The sequence below is a fragment of the Mollisia scopiformis genome (genome assembly GCF_001500285.1).
Source record: "Mollisia scopiformis unplaced genomic scaffold LY89scaffold_3, whole genome shotgun sequence".
NCBI lineage: Eukaryota > Fungi > Ascomycota > Leotiomycetes > Helotiales > Mollisiaceae > Mollisia > Mollisia scopiformis.
Window position 1 is genome coordinate 883669 of NW_017263583.1, and position 20395 is coordinate 904063.

The window sequence follows — 20395 nt, forward strand, 5'->3', positions numbered from 1 at the left end:
CTGTGCCACTAACAAAATAGATAGACGAGTCATATCGACGCAAATATGATGAGATGCATGCATCCGAGGATCTCTGATTCCCATGCCGCCTTGCCGAGTAGCATGGTAGATGCCCGCACGTGATTGACCTCACCGCAAAAAAAGACAGCCCTGCCATCACGGACCATGACCCACTCCGGTACAGGTAAACAAAAAATCTCGAAAGCTGTACGGCATTGACTTCGAGTGGCAAAGAAGACGTTGACAAGTCTCAGCTTCAAGCCTCATCAAATCGACATGAGCTGAAGAAGTGGCGTAAATACAGCACCCTTGCCAAGACCCACGCTGGTCATTAATCCTCGCCCTAGTCGGATCCCCAGCCATAGCTTTCCACTGTTGTGGGCGTCTCGTCCCGAGCCCTTAGGTTAGGACCCGAAATCTCACAACACCGAAAGATTGATGTTTACCTTCATCTAAACCAGCCATCAAAGATGGCCGACCGGCGTCGCAGGAGCAGTCCTGATCAATCTGTCTCCAGCAGAAAACATGAGCCCCGACGACGAGACTCTCGCCGCAGCACTCACTACGAAGAAATAGTGCCAGAACCAATGACCGCACCACCACAACAACAAACGCAACAACCACGGTCTTACGAGCCCGCCGACATGCGCTCCTCCTCCTACAAAGCCACCGAACAGCAGCGTGATGAACAATACCGAGGTCCAGCTTACGCCTCATCCTACTCTTCTTCGAGTAGCTCGAGCTACATCGATATCTCGCGTACATTCCCACCGAACCGATCGGGGATCCGTACATTCTTCACAGCGCCATCCGAGCACAGGCGCAAGTTGCGCAGACGCAGAAGTAGCCGATTGTTCAAAGTTGGGAACTCATCTTCGTCGTCTGTAAATAGTGATCTGGCGTATGGAACCGGATACATAAAGAGACCTAAGAGTCGAGTGAGGTCGAGAAAGGGCAAAGAGATTGACCGCGAGAGATACACTGAGAGGTATGGCGAACAGAGATATGACTCAAGATATAGTGATCGCGAGAGGGAGAGGACCAATGCGACTACGACTACGATCAGAAATGAGGGGAGGGATTCAAGGAGTGGACTGAGCAAAGCGGCTACGGATGCTGAAATACTGGCTCTTGGAGCAGGACTTGCGAAGCTTGCCAAGGAATCGAATAAACTGGACTTGAAGAATTCAAGAAACGGCAAGAAACCGGAACTAGGCGCTCCAAGGGAAACTGGTCATGGTCTAGCTTCAAGTCGGGGTCTTGGTCCTTCGAAGATTTCACATGGCTCAGATACATTTGATGAAGATGGATGGGAATCTGCTTCTGACAATGAGTCTGATGCTAGTGTTGATTCGAGACTGGCCTATGATAACAACACTAAGAGCCGTTGGAGCTTCTTCGGCAGAAAGAAGAAGTTCAAGCCATTGAGTCGAAAGAACACTATTGTCGACCCTCGTCTCTTTGGACCAGCGAATTCCTTGAACGGAGTTGTCACGCAACCGGTTGGATTTGGTGAGGTCTCATCATGGACTTCTGTCAGCGATTTTGGTCAACATGTTGGCTCTGCTACTCCAAGACCTGCCGACAGCCTCAGCAATTCTCAGCAATCACTTCAGCAAGTCTATCCTGTTCCTACTTCTGATCCGGACATCTTTGCAGCTGGGAGAGCTTCTAGAAGCTCTGTGATGTCAACAGAGCCTCCAGCCTATGCTTCCAGCAGACCTGGTCCTATCCCCTTACAGCAACCACAGCCGATCACCCCCGTCTCTCAAAGTGTCTATGAACCCATCTACCCCACTCGGTCGGAATCCGGTGGCATCCTGAAGAAGCCAACTGGGTCTTCTCGCACACCCTCTTTAGCCCAAGCAGCATTAGTTGGCGTTGCTGGTGCCGCTGTTGGCGCAGCTATTGCTTCGAATAGAGATGATCGTAAGGATCGTCAACGAGAGGACGAGCTTCGCGACAGAGAGCGACAAAAGCGCCGTGAAAGCGAGAGGGCTGAGACGATTCGGGAGAGTGAGCGACGTGAGGCCGAGAGGCGCGAGTCCGAAAGACGTGATCTTGAGCGACGAGATGCAGAGAGACGTGAATTGGAGCGCCGCGAGGCTGAACGTCGTGATTTTGAAAGACGAGAGCTTGAGAGAAAAGAGAGCGAGCGTCGACGAGATAAGCGAAGCAGTCCGGACCGAGATGATCGCAAGGACAAACGTCGAGACAAGGATCGAAAGGACGATACCGACCGAGACAAGAAGCGAGAAAAGCGACGAGATGAAACTCGGGATGATCGAGATGAAAGATGTGAGAAGCGCCGCGACGAAAGACGCAGTGAGCGTGGAGATCGCGTTGAAGAACGAGTCGATGTCCGTCCGGTTGAGGAACGTCGTTCTGAGCATCCCGAGCTTGTTGACCGTCGTACCAAGAGCGAAGCTGCTGTTTCTACGACTTCTGTTGATCCATTCCAGTATCAAGTTAGGGAGAGTGCGTTCCCAACTCCAACTACCGAGATCCCAGCAGGTCAGCGCACCCCGACTGTAGTGACTGTTGAGAGAGAGCCCGATTTTAGTCGCATGCAAAGCTACTCAATTAAAGATCCCAGCTCAGGCTCCAATGCTCGTGTCGAAGTCGAATACTCGGACGAAGACGAGCGAGATAGGCGGTCCAGGGGTAGACAATCACGAGACGCTCCATTACACGAGGCTGAAGATATCTACGAAGAGACCAAGCATTTCACAGCTCCCATTGCTGTTGCTGCAATTGGTGCCGCTGTAGCTGCCGATCATCACCGTGAATCAAGGTCTGACAAACGAAGAGATGAACGACGAAGCGGATCGAGAGGCGACTATGACACCTATGATTACAAGCCTAGTGACAAGGAGCAAGATCGCGATAGAGAAGCCGAACGTATCCAAGAGGAAGCCGACAGGGCTTATCGTGAAATTGTCATGGCTCGAAAGATCGCATCACAAGTCATTCGCTCAAGAAGCCCTTCACCTGATCCCTCGGTGGTTGAAAAGTACAACACTAAGGAAGAAGAGGAAATCGTTCGCATTGTCACACCTCCTGGCATGGAAGAGCACAAGAAGAAAGGTCCTTACGACGCTCCTAATGCTGACTTTCAACTTGACCATGTTATTGAGCCGAAGGAGATGCATATTTTTAAGGCTCCAAGTGTACGCTATGGACGTGCTGCTCCGGAACCTGTCTTTGTGAAGCGAGATCCTGATGCTGAAAGACCTCGTCCGCTCCTCAACCTTGTCTACCCAACTCCTACTCCATCACCCATACCCGAGAAGCAAAAGGAACGCGAACCCACAAGTTCACCAAAGTCTAAAGATCGTGAACAGCCAAAGGTCAATACCTCTGATGTTGTGATTGGCTCCAGAGGAAATGTTGTCGCATCACCAACAACTTCTACAGTATCTAAAGCTGTCACTTGGGGCGAGAACGAGACCAAACACTACGAAGTCGAGAGCCCATCCGAGCACAGAGATGAATTTGTCTCAGCTGCTGACCTTCCATCTCGTGAAGTGCCCCAGGAGATCAAGTCCTCTGGTAGCAAATCGAAAGGATGGGGAGCTATCGCGGCTGGCATCATGGGTGCAGGAATTGGTGCTGCAGCTGCAAGTTCAAGCGACTCTCCAAAGTCGTCCAAGTCTAAGAAAGATGATGACAAGAAGAGCGAGTCTTCATACGAATATCGCGGAGTTGTCGTTGAACCAGAAAGCCCTCCACGAAGAAAGAGCCCACCTCGAAGAGAGAGGGATCAGAGTCCACCTTCTCCAGGTCCGAAGCCAGCTAGTCCTCGCTCTTCGCATGTTCCCGGTGCATTCGATGATGATCTAGATTTCACCGCAACAGTGGCCGCTGGTCTCCAAGACACCGGATTTGACCCAAATATCGTGATCAATGATCCGTCATTCCGCAGACGCGATTCTCCACCTGGCTCCAATGGGCCTAATCTCTATCATGCTCCTTTCGCCGAGACTGTTTCGGATCTTGGTACTATTCCGCCATCAGCAGTCGGAAGCGTTGGGTCTGGCTTCATTCTTGGTGAAGTTGCTAGCACTCCTAGAGACTGGCAAAGTGTCTCTCCCGCTGCTGAGGAGTTCGAAACGCCTACCAAGCTAAGCAAGAAAGAGCAGAAGAAGCGTGATAAACAGCGAAGACAGAGCGGCGACATCACACCTCTCGAAGAATCATCCTCTGCAAGAGAAGTAGTCGAAGAGCCTATCAATGACTACTTTGTGGAACCCAAGCTCAGCAAGAAGGAGCAGAAAAAGCGAGACAAGGAAGCTGCACGACAAGCAGCTCTTGCTGAAGAACAGACTACACCATCCGTCGCAGAGGAGAAGATCGAACCACCTGAAGCCTTCTTCGAGGCCCCGAAAAAATCCAAGAAATCGAAAAGATCTTCGTCATCCCCTGATGAAGTAGCTGAGTCTTCACGGACTGTCTCTGTTCCAGTTGACGCATTTGACGATCTGAAGGATGACGATGATGATTGGACCGATACCAGGAAGAGAAAGAAGTCTACTCGACAGTCTGCACCAGATGTCCAGTCTTCACGAGATGTACGGTCTATCACGTCTGTACGAGATGATTCTCCTAAACGTCCTAAACGGCGTGACTATGACCAATATGTGTCTCCACCTCGATCATTCCCAGCCCCTGGAGCAGCTTCTGAAATTGGTGGAATCCCACGCTCAAAGCGTGACAGTGAACGATATGAGTCTCCTCCACGTTCAAGAGACGCCATCTCTGACGTTGGCCAATCATCAAGCACGAAGGACAAGTCGAGACGTGATAGTGGGCGATATGATTCTCCACCACGGTCACGCGACGCTGTTTCTGATATTGGTCGGTCATCGAGCTCGAAAGATAAGTCGAAGCGTCGAAGTGAGCAATATGAGCGTGACCCCGAAGAAATCTCTCTTCCACCTAGCACACCCTCGGAAGTTAGCCGAGACGGAGACTACGATGACCGAAAGTCAAGGAAATCTTCGAACAGAGATAGTGGAATATTCAGCAGTACAGACCGTGATTTATCGCAATCAGTAGTTTCAGCAGATGCTTCACGATACGATGATACAGAACCACGAAGAAAGAAGAAGTCAAGAAGTGGCAGAGATGATTACGACGATACGAGATCAGTGGCGTCTGCTCCTGCTGGCGATGACTATGACGACTCGAGAAAATCAAGCAAGAAGAAAGACAAGGAAAAGGACAAGAAGAGCAGTAGCATCTTCTCCAGTCTGTTCGGTTCGAAGTCAGAGTCTGGTGCTCGGGATGATAGTCCTAAGGGTGCCAAAGACGATGAAGATCGAAAGAAGAGCAAGAAGTCCAAGCGGCACTCTGTTCCTGATTCGTCGAGCATCTATAGTGGTCTCGGTGCTGAATCTGTTGGCGACGTGTCAAGATCCGTGTCCAATGGCAGCAATGGCAAACACCATCTCGATGATGATCTCGATGACGGTGTACGAAGCGATGGCGAGAAGAGACGAAAGAGTCGATCACGGTCTGGAAGCACAACTTCAACCAAGAAGGATTCTTTTTTAGATAATGCCGGCATCCTTGGCGCGGGTGTCGGCATTGCGGGTGCTGCTGCTGTTGCAATTGCTGCTCATCAGCACCCGCAATCAAATGCCGCTAATACTAATAATGAAACAGCGGAGCAAATTCGTTCCATGAGTGCAGAGAGGCCTATGGCGAGAGAAGAAATCCTCGACCCCGAGATCGCAGAACGCCAATTCCGACCTTCAATAGATCCCCAATATGGCGATCTACTTCCATTGCCGCCAAGTGACCCGACGTCGCCAAACGTCGAGCCAGTTGAAGAACTCCCAGAATTGCCTGAGAGTCGCCCTGATACTCCGGATGCTGAGCGCATGTCGAGAGAGAAAGGCATTAATGCCATTCGAAGAAACTTGCAGGAGACGCCGATCAAGTCTCCAAGCCAGAGTGCTGTGCCGTTGATCTTCAAGATGGGCAATAGATCAACACCATCCTCACCAGGTCTCATCAGATCCTCGCCTGGCCATTCACCCGCAACCCCAAACGCAGAATCTCTCGGTTTTCCAAAAACCAGACCCTCTCGACCGACGTCTTGGGACAAATCTACAGAATACAAACCACTGTGGCTCCCCGAGACGGTGGCTCGAAGAGGCTCTACATCCCAGCTTCAGGATTCCGATGATTCTTATCCAGAATTACCCCCAAGTGAAACAACATCGAGAAGTTCCTCCCTTCTTGATTTCCACGATGCCATAGAGAACCCAGAGGCTGAGCAAAGAAGTCGCTCAGAATCTCTTACTCTTGATACGAAATTTGCTTCCACGACGGCAGGTGAACTTTTGGACTCTACACAGACTACACCAAAAGCTCCGAACTTTTCGCATGAGATTAGTGGTCTAGAAAGCCCTATCGAAGTATTTAAAGATGCAAGTTCCTTTCACGACGATGCCAGAGCTCCCGAGCGTCCATCGACACCTGTTCGCGAGAAAGATTCTCATTCGATTGGAAAGGATGTAGCTGCAGTTGCTGCCGCCGCTGGGCTTGTCTCAACGCTTGGGTACTTTGCTTCGACACCCAGTAGAAGTCTAGTAAAGTCAGACTGGATGGAGGATCTTCCTTCTGCCAAACGCGAGGTATCTCCCACTCGAGAGGCACAGCCGAGCGAACGTCAAATACTTGAAGACGAGCTGCCCACAATCTCCGATCAGTCGTCGCAAATCGATCCCATGACCAAGGATCGTAGCTCCTACCTACTTCGGTCATCGCCTATGCCACGAAAGAATGATGACGAGACAGAAGCGTTGCACAGCATTCAAGAACACGAGAGCAATGATGCTTCTGAGCCAATTGCAGAGTCAACTTACGACGTTGAGAAAGAGAGACAGCGAGCATTGGAGAAATTGTCCAGTCCCCGCGAAGAAGTTGAAGATCCATTCAAGACAGAAGAGCCCACAGATGAATTTGTCTTCAAATCCAAGAAGGATAAAAAGAAGGATAAGAAGAAAGGCAAGGGCCTATCACGTTCATCTACCCAAGATGACCTTCCTCTAGCTGAGAGTAGCCGAGCTGTCGTTCCGGAGCCTGAGATTGATGCTCCCAGCAATACACCCGTTGAGCAAGAACCTTTTGAGGAATTCGTCACCACGAAGTCGAAGAAAGACAAGAAGAAGGGCAAGGGTCTTTCGAGGTCTTCGACCCAAGATGATCTGACGACTTTCGAGGCAAGCGAAGATGTCATTCCCAAATCTGAAACGCCTGTTCTTGAGGTTGAACCAACTGAGGAATTCTTCACGACGAAATCCAAGAAAGACAAGAAGAAGGATAAGAAGAAGAATAAATCAACCTCACCTTGGGAACCGGAAGAGACTGGAAGTGGCACCACAACACCAGCACCAGAGACGAGTGAAAATGTGCTCGAAGAAATTCCCACCTCCCGTGATATCCAGGAACCTGATATCCAAAAGCCGACCAATGATAAGGGAATCACCTCTGAATCAACGCCTGCCCCAGAGCTAAGCAGAGACATAGCTGACGACTTCTCTACACCACGGTCCAAGAAAGAGAAGAAAAAGGACAAGAAGAAGGGCAAATCAACATCAGCTTGGGAGTCCGAACAGACCGAAAGCGGCATCACAACTCCAGCAGTCGAGCAGAGCGAAGATGTGCTCGAAGAGCCGCCAATTCCTAGGGATTCTCAGGAGCCCGAGATCCAGAAACCGGTCCATGAGCCAGAAAGCACCTTGGCACTTACTGAACCTGGACCGTCCGAGGAGACTACGTTCACCACCGCGGACGAATTTTCGGTCCCAAAATCCAAGAAGGATAAGAAAAAGGATAGAAAAAACAAATCATTTTCGGCTTGGGAGCCAGAATCCTTCGAAGAGGTACCCGAGGAGCCTCTGCCTGAGACTAGCACCTTGGCGACCCGTGAACTTTTCGTTGCTCGTGATATTGAGGAAGAACCCATTCGATCCATCGCCGAAGAGCCATATATTGAGCCCCCTTCAGTCCAGGACAAGAGTCAAGAACCAAGTGACGACTTCTCGACACCAAAATCCAAGAAGCACAAGAAAAAGGACAAGAAGAAGAAATCCGCCTTGATTTGGGAGCCCGAGGCTAGTGACAGTGGGCTTGCAGAAACATTACCTGAGCCAAGCACGCCCGCTCTTGAAGAAGCAACGCCTATCACCCGTGATTTCCAGGAAGCTTACTTCGATCAACCTGTCGTTGAGCCACAGCCCTCTGCTGAAGAATCATCTTCCAAGCCGAGCGATGACGTTCCTCCCCCTGCATCGAACAAGGATAAGAAGAAGCGCAAATCACTCTTGAGCTGGGCCTGGGGCGCTGATTCGAGTGAACCTACTCAGGAACCTGTCCAAGAACCTATTGAGGAATCGAATCACAATGCGTCTGAAAGCATCGCGGCAACCCAAGAGCAAAGTAAAGATCTTCAACAGCCCCAAGAGCCAATGCCAGAAATCTCCGCCCCGAAAAACATCATGGAGCGTGAAGACACATCATCTCAAGATACTCCTATCTTGCACGACGTGATTCCTACAACTCATGAACCAGAGCCTATACACGAGCCAAGCCCCGCTCCTATTGATCTTCCATCGACCAGAGACATTGAAGATACTTCAGAGTTGCTATTGCCAACAACAGAACCTGAGATGATTAGTGAAGACTCATTACCTGTCACTGAGGAGCCGGAGTCTTGGTCGGCCCCTCAATCCAAGAAAGACAAAAAGATGTCAAAGAAGAACAAATCGGTCCTGACTTGGCCTGAGGATGAGGAGGAAAGCAAGCTCGCTGAAGAATCGACTCCTGAGACCAGCAAGGCTGTCCCTGACGCTGAGCACGATTTTGTCGGCAAGGATGAGATGTCGAATCCCATTCCTGAAACTGTTTCCGTACCTCAATCAACCTCACACAATGAAAATATCTCCCACACCCCAGAGCACGTACTGAACACCAATATCGTGGACGAAGAGCCTATCCCGACGCCCATCGAGCGATCGTTTGAAGAGCCTACTCAAGCTACCCAAAAATCTGACATCATCCCTGCTATTCAACTACCAAGTGAGCACGGCGAGCAACCTCCTTTGGAGAGCTCAACCCCTAGAGATATCGAACAGGCAGATGACTTCGCGCCAAAGTCCAAGAAAGATAGGAAAAAGGACAAGAAGAAAGGCAAGTCTACTCTAGCTTGGGAAGCCGAAGAAAATCAAAGTGGTTCTCAAACACCTTCTGCATCATTGGAAGCCAGCCGAGATGTCTCTGAACAGGCCTCTGCAGTTGAAGACGGCGATCAATTTGATAGTTTCTCCACTTCAAAATCCAAGAAAGATAAGAAGAAGGATAAGAAGAAGGGAAAGACTATTGTTTTGTGGGACGAGCCTGAGCCTGAACCTAAGCAGCCGGCTGCGTCTGGCAATCTTGAAAGCACTCGAGAGATGACTGAGGAGCCAACAATTTCTACGCCAGTCGTTGAAGCCGAGGATGAGTTTGCTTCCTTCACATCCAAGAAGGATGAGAAGAAAAACAAAAAGAACAAATCATCGTCTTCGTGGGATCCTAAACCAGAATCACAGCTTCAAGAGCCGATTGCTTCAGACACTCCAATTGATGAGACTAGAGAGATAAGCAAGGAAATCGCTGCCCCTGCTCCGGAGGCGGACGACGACTTCCCTGCTTTTGTCTCGAACAAGGATAAAAGGAAAGGCAACAAGGGCAAGTCTTCTTCATCTTGGGATCCCGAACCAGAGCCACAGGTCCAAAGGCCAATTCCATCAGAGGCATTCGTTGAAGAGAACAGAGAGATCGTCGAAGAGTCAAATCCAGTCGTTCCAGAGCCAGAGCCAGAAGACGATTTTTCTGCCATCGTCTCGAAGAAGGACAAGAAGAGGGACAAAAAGAAGGGCAAAGCTTCTTCGTCATGGGAAGCCGAGTCTGAACCTCAGTTAGATAAGCCAATTGTTTCAGAAACATCTTCACAAACAGATCAAGAAGTTCAGGAGCCAACTGCGCCTACTGGAGAGCCTGAAGAAGAGCACATTTCTGGAAAGGACCAGGAAGCCAAGGCCTTGACCACCGCCGAGCTTGATGAGCCAAGAACATTGGAACCTGTAGAACAACAAGCTTTAGCATCTGCTCGAGAAGTTCCCGAAACTTCATCTATCCCCATCGATAACTCCATTGATAGCTTCTCAGCGTCCAAGTCTAAGAAGGACAAGAAAAAGGACAAAAAGAAGAGCAAGTCGTTCTTGGCATGGGATGCAGATACGACCGAACAGGAACCAGAATCGTCGCAGACAATTCTGCCTGAATCAGGGCGAAGCTTTACCGAAGAGCCATCATCGATATCTTTTGGTGCTATTGTTCCGCAAGACGATATCTCCTCCAAGGATCCCGAAGAAGTGGTATTGTCGAAGTCCGACACGAAGGAGCCTCAAACAAGTAACCATCCTGTCCAGGAATCACTCCCTGACGCTTTTGACGCATCTTTACCTAAATATAGTGATATTAAGGAACAGCAAGATCCAACTATTGTCCAACAACCTCACCATGATTTCTCAGGAACAAATCAAGGATTCAGCGATACACGCTCGTTTCAAGAGACACCTGCCAATGTTCCAGAAAACCTAGAAATCCGTGATCGTTCACTGCCGGTAGATCAGGATGCTAACGCACGCGATATTCCAATAGAAACAGAAACAGAAACTCCTCTGCATCGACAGGACATAACCATCCCGGAGGCTTCATCCCGTGAGATCCAACATGATGTGCAGAACGTCGAATCGGAGCCTGCCATTCCTGATGAATTTGCCATGCGTGAGACGAAGAAGAGCAAGAAAAAGAAGAACAAGTCTATCCCTTGGGATCCAGATGAGTCCGCTCCAGTCGAGGAAACTTCTCTTGATACTCAAGCAGATGCCAGGGAAATTGCACAGGAGGAGTCAGTTCAGGACGAATTCGTTCTCAAGAGCAGCAAGAAAGACAAGAAGAAGAAGAAGGGCAAGTCAACAAGTGCTTGGGAACCTGAACCGGAACATCCTGTTGTTGAAGAACCTGAGACTACCATCGCTGCCCCAGAAACCGTTCCAGATCAAATACGGGATGCTCCTGTTGATGACGAATCTGCCTTTACTGAGAGCAAGAGAGGAAAGAAAAAGAAGGGCAAATCTATGAGCACTTGGGAGCCCCAACCAGAATCCACATCCACACCAATTGAAGCCATGTCCGTGCAGCCGATTGAGTCATTCGAGGAATTTACAACACCGTCTTCCAAAAAGGGAAAGAAGAAGTCAAAGAAGTCTCAAGCTTGGGGTATGGATGACGAACTACCTACAGATGATGTGGCACAGGAACAATCGAAAGCTGTGGAGCAAGACGCAGGTCTACCCGTCCCAGAAATCCCGTCTGCGAAACCGACCCCTATGGGTGGACCTGGTGCTTGGCCAATCACTCCTGCCACCCCTATGACTGGCGGTGAGGCAGCAAGCGGTCAAGTACCAAGTGACAAGCACAAAGACTATTTCCCCTCTACCTCTGCAATGCTACCAGCGGCTGCAGTGGGAGCTGCTCTTCTTGGTGCAGAAGCGATTCATGATCGATCCGTGTCCGAAAAAGACGTGTCTGCTGAGCCTTCCAGCTCAAAGTCAATGGATCGTGAGGAAGCCCAGATTCCAGGATCGGAAACAAAGCCTGCCCCTAATGGCTTAACTGCTAGATATGACAATGACCAGCTCAGCCTCGCAAGACAACTTCAAGAGGAGTTCGGTTCCGGTAGCAAAAAGTCCAAGAAGGATAAGAGCAAACGCAAGAGTTTACCAGCCACACCTGCTCGCCAAATTTCAAGATCAAGAGCCGTCGATGATCTAAGCGAAGACCATCATCGTGCGAGAAGTCTTTCGATCGAGCCATCACCTGCAAGATCTGGCGTCAGCGCAGGCACTGGGGAACGACCAGTTCTCTATAGCGAGGAGCAACTTGAATTAGCTCGTCAATTGAAGGAAGAATTCGGCTCAGGGTCCAAGAAATCCAAAAAGGACAAGAAGAAAAAGCGAAATTTTTCTGAGGAACCAACACAAGAGGATGATTTCACGCGGGAATTCATTCAAGAGCCACAGTCTATGACACCTGGTGCTACGGAAGATACTGCTCAGCTTGAGACCATGGATGCACCACGTGGTGATGGATTTGCTGCCGGCTACCAGGAAGATCAACTTTCTCTTGCTCGTCAACTGCAAGCAGAGTTCGGAAAGAAATCCAAGAAAGACAAGAAGCGCCGCAGCACGTCTCAGACTCCTCTGGAACAAGATACACCTGCCGATGACTATTTTGGTGAACGTTCACAACCTCAATACTCAGAGCCTCTCCAATATGAACCACCTCCAGATGCCCCGGAACCTGTCGTCCAGGAGAAAGAGCCTACACGTGACGGTCTAGCAGTAGGCTACAGCGAGGATCAACTTGAGCTTGCACGTCAACTGAAGGAAGAATTTGGTTCTGGCTCCAAGAAGAAAGGGAAGAAGGACAAGAAGCGCCAAAGCTTGCTTCGTGGCAATACTGAAGACGACTTCTCATCTGATGCGTTTATGGGAGAGTCGGAGCAACAGAGTGGTCTTGCCACGCCTTTAGATGAAGGCACTCGTGAACCATCATTCGAGCCTGAGGATGCCTTCGCAACTGTTTCGAAGAAATCCAAGAAAGACAAAAAGGGCAAGAAGCGGGAGTCCAGTCTTCTACGTGACGCTGTCGATGACAACTTTACAGCCGAACCAACGCCTGAAATCACCTCCGAGTCAAAGAATATTGAACCATCGAACTTCGATCCCATCGTCAGGGGCCTTGATGAACCTGCTATTGTTGAACCCGAGGACGAGTTTGCACCCGTAAAGAAGTCAAAGAAAGACAGGAAAGGCAAGAAACGCGAAAGTCTCGTTCCGGGAGAAGATTTCCAGCCAGAAATATCATTCCAAGACATCCCAGCACAAGATGATGCTCCGCAACCGCAAATTGCTGCAAAGGACATCGAACAGTCTGCGCCGATTGAACCTGAGGATGACTTTGCACCAGTCAAGAAGAGCAAGAAAGATAAAAAGGGCAAGAAGCGTGGTAGTCTCAAGCCTGACACCACCGAAGAAGCGGTCGTTCCCGACACTCTTTCCGAGAGTGTTGACAAAGAACAAGAGCCAATGCTCTCAGTGACGGACGAAAGAGTTACCAATCTAGAAACCCAAGGTCAAGAGCCATCAACTCTACCAGCTGAAGACGACTTTGGCTTCCCTACCACAAAGAAGTCAAAGAAGGACAAGAAAAATCGCAAGAGCACAGCTAGAATTGATGAGTCGTTCAATCAACCAGAACCTGAGATCAGTACTGCCTCCCAATTCCCCGAAGTTGATGAACCTTCCACTGCGGATATCACAAGTGCCAATTCTGGGCCAGACGTTGTAGCTGAATCAGCTGAATTCGAACTTGGGCGCAAGCTGTCAAAGAAAGAGAAGAAACGCCAAAGTTTGCTTCGAAGTTCTACGTTCGATGAGCCTTCAGAACCTTTGACAGAAAGCAGAGATGTTCAGCCAGAGATGGAAAGTCGAGATCTTGCTGAGACGACTGTAGCTGCTCCACTCGAAGAGCCACAAGATGATGGATTCGAATTCTTGTCGAAGAAGTCCAAGAAAGATAAGGAAAAGCAGAAGATCTCACGACAAGCTTCACTGGCGGCAGATCTTCCTGTTGAAGAGATTGCATCCTCCTCCACGCAGCCAGAAGTTATCAATGATCAAATACTAGATCGTTCGATCGAGCATTCGTCAATGACAGAGCCTTCTACTCAAATGACCACTTTGGAATCGATGGAAGCACGCGACGTCGAGATGAGCCATTTACCGGCAGAAGCTGAGGAAACCCCGAAAGACATGTTCGGAGATTACACCTTCACAAAGCAATCCAAGAAAGACAAAAAAAAGCGCAAGGATGCATCAAAACAAGACTCTGATGAAGCTTCCAGGTTCTCAACACCCATGGATCCGGGCACCGACTTGAAGACTATCGATGAATCGTCTTTACCTTCAGAAGAGATTTCTAAGAAGTCCGTACCTGAACAAGATCCTGCACTTGAGGGTGTCCCATCAACCACCGATCGAGAAGTCATTGACGAGCCCGTCGATGATTGGGCCAGTTTCCCAACCAAGAAGTCCAAGAAAAACAAAAAGAGGAAGGGGTCTTCAAAACCTGGTTCTGAGGGACCGTCCGGCACCACTACACCTTTTGAGACTATCCCAGAGTCGATTGAAACTGTGAAGAGCGAACTACCATCACAAGACTTCCAAGAATCTGTGCAAGCTGAAAATTATGAGGACTTGCCATCATCATCGATGGATGCCCAGCAGCCTGATGATGAGTGGGATTCTGTGCCAAGCAAGAAATCGAAGAAAGACAAGAAGAAGCGTAAATCCGGCTTGTCTACACCAATCGAAGAAACAATGCTGGAATCGGAGCAACGGCTTGAAGAAATCACTGCGCCATCTGTATCCAGAGAGATCAACCAGGAGGAGGTCTTGTCCAAAGAGGAGCCATTCCCTCAAGATCTAGAACGCCCTGAGCCCGTTACTCATGAACATCACGCCGTCAATATTCCCGCAGAAATCATCCCTCATCATGCAGAGCCGTCTGAGGTACCATTCAACCAAGAAAGTTCTGTTCCCATCGAGACCAGGGACGTTGTCTCTGAGCCGGAAGCTGAATGGGCCGCTATACCCAAAAAGTCAAAGAAAGACAAGAAGAAGCGCAAGTCTGGTATTTCAACGCCTGTTGAGGAGTCAATGCCTTCCGGCTTTAGCGAGGAGTTAGCAGAACATAGCCACTTCATTGCGCCAGAGGTGACGGCAGGGACGAAAGAAACCAACTTTGATCGTGATGCAGCAATACATCCCGAGCCAAGCACTGCTGAAGCGGAAGGAGAATGGGGCTCATTGTCAAGAAAATCATCGAAGAAGGACAAGAAAAAGAAGAAATCTGGTCTTTCGACTCCAGTTGAGGAACTCATGCCAGCTGTTGTGAAGGAAGAAGCTATAGGTGGACCTAGTCAACACATTGCAGCTCAAGAGAATACACCAGAGATTAACACCTCGACCTCAGAACGTGTTATTCATGGTCAGGATGCCACAGTACTTCCTGAGTCCACTTTCGTCGAACCAGAAGGAGAATGGGGTATGCTGTCAAGAAAAGCTTCGAAGAAAGACAAAAAGAAACGCAAATCAGGTCTTTCAACGCCAATCGAGGAGCCCATGATCGCTGAACCTTCAATGCCAACTACGGCAGATCTCGAAAAGGACCTTCCCGAAATCACTTCCAGAGGCCCCGAATTTGCAGATGCTCCATCTGGCGAGTCCACTTCTCAGAGTCATGCTTTCGTAGATGATACACTACCTATCAGCCAAGAAAGAGAGCCATCGTCCACTGTTCAGAATACTCAAAACCAAGAGCCTACAGACGAGTTTGCATTCATCACCAAGAGATCAAAGAAAGATAAGGGCAAGAAAGCATCATGCGGCGAGTCAGAAATTGAACCAGGCTCTTTCGTTCCCTCCGGCACTTCTGGCCCAATCAATCTCTTCCCCCAAAACGACTCAAGGGAGATTGCTTTAGAGGTACCTGAACGTCAGACTTCTAGCCCTGTATCCTTCGAAAAGGGAGACACTACCAGAGAGCCATCTCCTCCAGAACCCTCTCCGGATTCCAATGACTTTGACACACATCATGCCGAGGCGGCAGATGTATTTCCGAGCGACTTGTCAAGAAAACCGTCGAAGAAAGATAAGAGGAAGCGTCAGGCAACAGTTATTGTAGGCGTCGACGATGGCCAAAGCACTGCAAAGGCACCTTTGACCTCTTGGGCAGATGAAGTCGAAGAGGCTGAAGTCATACGAGATCACCCAATTATCGAAGATCTCGCAAAAGACGAGACCTTGTCTCACATTCCTAGCACAACCGAATCGGCACCTGTTGACGACTTCGTCCGGCCATCAAAGAAAGGCAAGAAGGGAAAGAAGAGAAGCTCTAGCCAAGTAAATCCTGCAGATATTCCCCACCCGCCCATAGGAGCAGATATTCCTAAGGATGAATCTTCAGACAAGTCCAGCAATGTTGCTACACTTGCCGCTCTTGCAGCTGGTGCAGGTCTTGCAGGAGCGACGCTGTTTGCCCATGTCAAAGATTCACCTGAGGAGACAAATACATCAGAATCTTCAACACCGGTCAGAAAGCTATCAAAGAAGGAGAAGAGGAAGCAGAGCATTGACAAGAGAACACCGAAAGATGATATGTTTGATGATCCTGCATTGTGGGAAGGTGAGAAGCCAAGAGCGTATGAGGGTCGTGATGATGAAGATGACGGGTTTTGGACGCCTCCTCGTGAGGAAGAACAATCTCGAGATACCAAAGACGTTGGGTTTGAAGAGGTGCGACCTGTAGATGAGAGTTCTGCCAGAGAAAGCAAAGTCGACGTGGCTTCGCATGCGACTCCACAACAGTTGTTTCCTTCATTCGCTCCAGATGCGTTTAGCAAGTTGGACGAGATGGACCCTATGGATGAAGATACAGAACGCGAGCCTGAGATTCATCCCACCATATCTACCACTCGTGAAAGTATAGACACAGAGTCGCAACCAAAGGACTCGTTCTATGAGTTTGTTCCACCAAGGCCAGGAGAAAGCACTTCGGGTATTACAAGTAGTCTCGAATCAAACGCATTCCAAGATGCTCCGCATCAAAATACTACTGCAGAATCTTTCGGGCAGTCATACCGTCATGAACCACCCAGAAGCATTGTAACGACTCCACCTGAAGAGACAGATATCTCCTTCGAGAGAGCACCGCCAATCAGCCAAGAACACATCTCTACTCCGCACAGAGATTATGTGGAATCTCACGATACCGACAGGTCCTTCCACGACTCACCTATTGAGTATCGCCAATCCACACCTCTGAGTAGTCGCAAGTATGCACGTCTCTCTGACCTGCCAGTTGTTCACGAAGAAACTCAAGAGTCGGAACAACATCCTAGTGGACAATATCACGATGTAACCACATCACACCGGGATAGTGCATACGAATCTCCAATTCCTCCACAGAAGGGGTTCTCAGACCTCCATGAACATGTTCGTGACAGTGGAGTCCACCTTCGCGACTTCTCACCCGCAGACAAGGTTCGAGCACCTGTGTCTTCCACTGATGATGCTCTCGCCAGATTATCGTGGCCTCCAGTCGATGAAGAGAGCGAAACTGTAGACTTACATAAGTCGCAACGCCTAAAAGTAACATCGAAGAAGCACTACGAAGATGGCAAGCGATCGGTTGAGGTTCACGATTCACCACGGCCCAGAGGCGACAAAGCTACGGATTTCTACCGTTCTCAACGCATCTCAGAAGAAAAGCCTATTCTACATCACGATGATGGACACTTGAGCAGAGACACTCTACCATCTCAACAAGTCAAGGACGAAGCCCATGCCGAACTACACAGAACGCCTACAATTCATGGACATGGAACTCGCAGATCAAGCCAAGGCAGTCTTGTGCAACAACGCCTGCAGAAGTTCGAGTCTCCAGATACAGTTCGGTCAACACCTCCAAGGGCTGGCAACATCGTAAAGCAACGAGTACAAGGTTTCGAAACTCCTGATTCTCAACGGGTTCAGAAACTTGGCCCAGAAACACCAGATCTACCTCCGCCTCACAAGCCCGCTTTCGAGACTCCTGGATCACAACGCTCTGACAGATCTCAGTCATCAGATCATGATTCACCAGAGTACCAACGATCTCAAAGGCCCAAAGAAGACAAATATGCGGGACTCACTTCCACTGAGAGACCTAAGGCTGAGAAGCCCCAAGGATTCAATAATCTGGAAACTGGAGCTGCACTCGCAGGTGCCGCGGCTCTTGGGTTTGCTGCCGCGCGAAAATTAAGTCAAGAACAACGTCCTGGCAGTGCGCAAAGTATCAGATCAACTTCCGGTGGTGTGAGCAGATTGCGCACACCAGATTTGCATCGACCAGACAGCGTGAACAGTAACCGCTCAGGCACGCCTCCGCTCCGCCGTAGCGATCGTAAAGTTGCGGATCTGAGGTCTCTCAGCCAACGGAGCAAGCCCGATCTCGCTAAGGAAGCTGAGCTTGCAGCCAACACCGACTCAACAGTGAGCACCGCAAACCCAACTGCAAACGAGGGCCGGGTTCGGGCAAAGGACATGGCAGATGTCTATGTGAGTTGAGATCGTTCGCAGATGATAAAAATTGATGCTAACAAGTGAATTAGGATGGCTTTGGTGAAGGCCGCATGGGCTCACCACGGTCGCCGACTCGACCCCACAGCATGCGCCGGCGACAGAGCATGCAAGTTCTCGAGCTCGAAAACAGAGTCGAACAATTAGCGGCGGATAATCGCAGGCTTGCAGAGTTCAAAGCTGAAGCTGAACGAAACTTCAACGCGACTCAATCTGCAACTTTGGTCGATAAGGACACTGAAATCGATGCCCTCAAACGAACACTCGACTGGTTACAACACGAAGTCACAAGGCTCACTGAGGTGAATGAGGGACTTTCCAGCGCGAATGCTGAGATTGCGCGACAACATTCTGATAGATATGGCATGCTCGAAACACAACACGCTCAGGCTACTCGAGAGCTTCAAGAAACAAGGGATGCGCACACAAACCTATCATCTGGTGTGGAGGGCATGGTGAGGAGTGAGGTACAGAAAGTGGTGCTTGACAAGGACCAGGAGATAGCTGAATTGCGGGCTGAGTTGAATGCGGCGAAGGAAAAGATTCGGGAAATGCAAAGACAGATTTTAGCATCGAAAGCCAACGACATCGAGTTTCTGACTGTCAGAGACGAAGACTACTTCGACAATGCTTGTCAACAGCTCTGCCAACATGTCCAACAATGGGTACTGCGCTTCTCAAAGTTCTCCGATATGAGAGCTTGCAGACTCACGAGGGAGATCAACAATGACAAGATCATTGATCGACTCGACAATGCCATATTAGATGGCTCCGATGTGGACATATACCTGGCTGACAGAGTCAAGAGAAGAGACATCTTCATGTCGATGACAATGACAATGGTATGGGAATTCGTGTTCACAAGATACCTCTTCGGAATGGACCGAGAGCAGCGACAAAAGCTCAAATCACTTGAGAAGACACTTTCAGAGGTTGGACCAGCAGCTGCAGTCCATTCATGGCGAGCAACAACACTCACTCTTCTCTCAAAGCGTGAAGCATTCCAACAGCAGCGCGAACAAGATACAAAGGCTGTTGTGCACGCAATCTTGGAAACATTATCCGAGATCTTACCACCACCAAGCAATCTCGAGTCACAGATCGAGGAGCAATTAACAAGAGTCATGAAAGCAGCAGTCGACCTTTCAATCGAGATGCGCTGTCAACGAGCAGAATACATGATGCTCCCACCTCTTCAACCAGAATACGACGCCAACGGTGACCTCGCAAGCAAAGTCTCTTTCAACGCAGCTCTCATGAACGAGCGTAGCGGAGACACAGTCTCGAACGAGGATCTCGAGACCCAAAAAGCCGTGGTGCGAATCGTGCTCTTCCCACTCGTCGTCAAGAAAGGAGACGACAGTGGGGAAGGTGATGAGGAAATCGTCGTTTGTCCGGCTCAAGTCCTTGTTGCGAAGAGCAAGAAGGCGAGGTTCACGGATACAGCGCAGAGCAATCACTCGCGGATGAGCATGCAGAGCAGTATGCCAGTTGATGCTGGGGATGAGAACGTGATTTAGTAGATAGGAAAGGATATCCCTTTGGGCGTGACGATGAATTGCATTATACCGTGGCGTTCTCTGATATTGGGGATGGGGTTGGATGGATGGATGGATTAACGAACCTTTCTTGTATTATGTGTTGTACTTTTTCTGTATGTTGTAGTAGATTCTTTCCTTTCCTCAAAAGTAGTTGATAATTCGATGGTTTATGAGAATTTTGTCTGTTCCCCTCTAAATGTGAATTGTCATTTGGCAATATTTCCTTGGTTTTTTGCTCAACCTTGTACAACACTTCTCCAATCCTTCCGTTCTTCCATCTTTCCTCTTCTTCCACTTAGTCCAAATACATCCTCATCCTCTCAGGACATAGATTATCTAAGAGTGGGATTCAAATCTCCTTTCCACCACGTGCCCTACCCATATCATCACTGCACAAAATCCTCAACACCCCTCCCAATCCCCCGTACCCTTACCCCCCTGCACGCGCAAGAACCATGGTATCGGAGCCCCATCCTCATCTCCAATCCCAAACAACCGGAGTTCCTTCCTCCCTTCCTACATCGCGATCTCAGAATCCCATCTTTCTGATGT

The 20395-nt window shown here is 49.4% G+C and overlaps 1 protein-coding gene across 1 annotated transcript; it reads left to right on the forward strand.

Annotated features, from left to right (window-relative positions):
- Positions 1 to 470: 470 nt before the first annotated feature.
- LY89DRAFT_664359 (uncharacterized protein) lies at positions 471 to 19822 on the forward strand (the record flags this gene model as incomplete). The annotated part of the gene is made up of 2 exons (XM_018212764.1): positions 471 to 18281; positions 18335 to 19822. The coding sequence occupies 2 exons, from the start codon at positions 471 to 473 to the stop codon at positions 19820 to 19822; spliced, it is 19299 nt and encodes a 6432-aa protein (XP_018076904.1).
- Between the last annotated feature and the right edge of the window lie 573 nt (positions 19823 to 20395).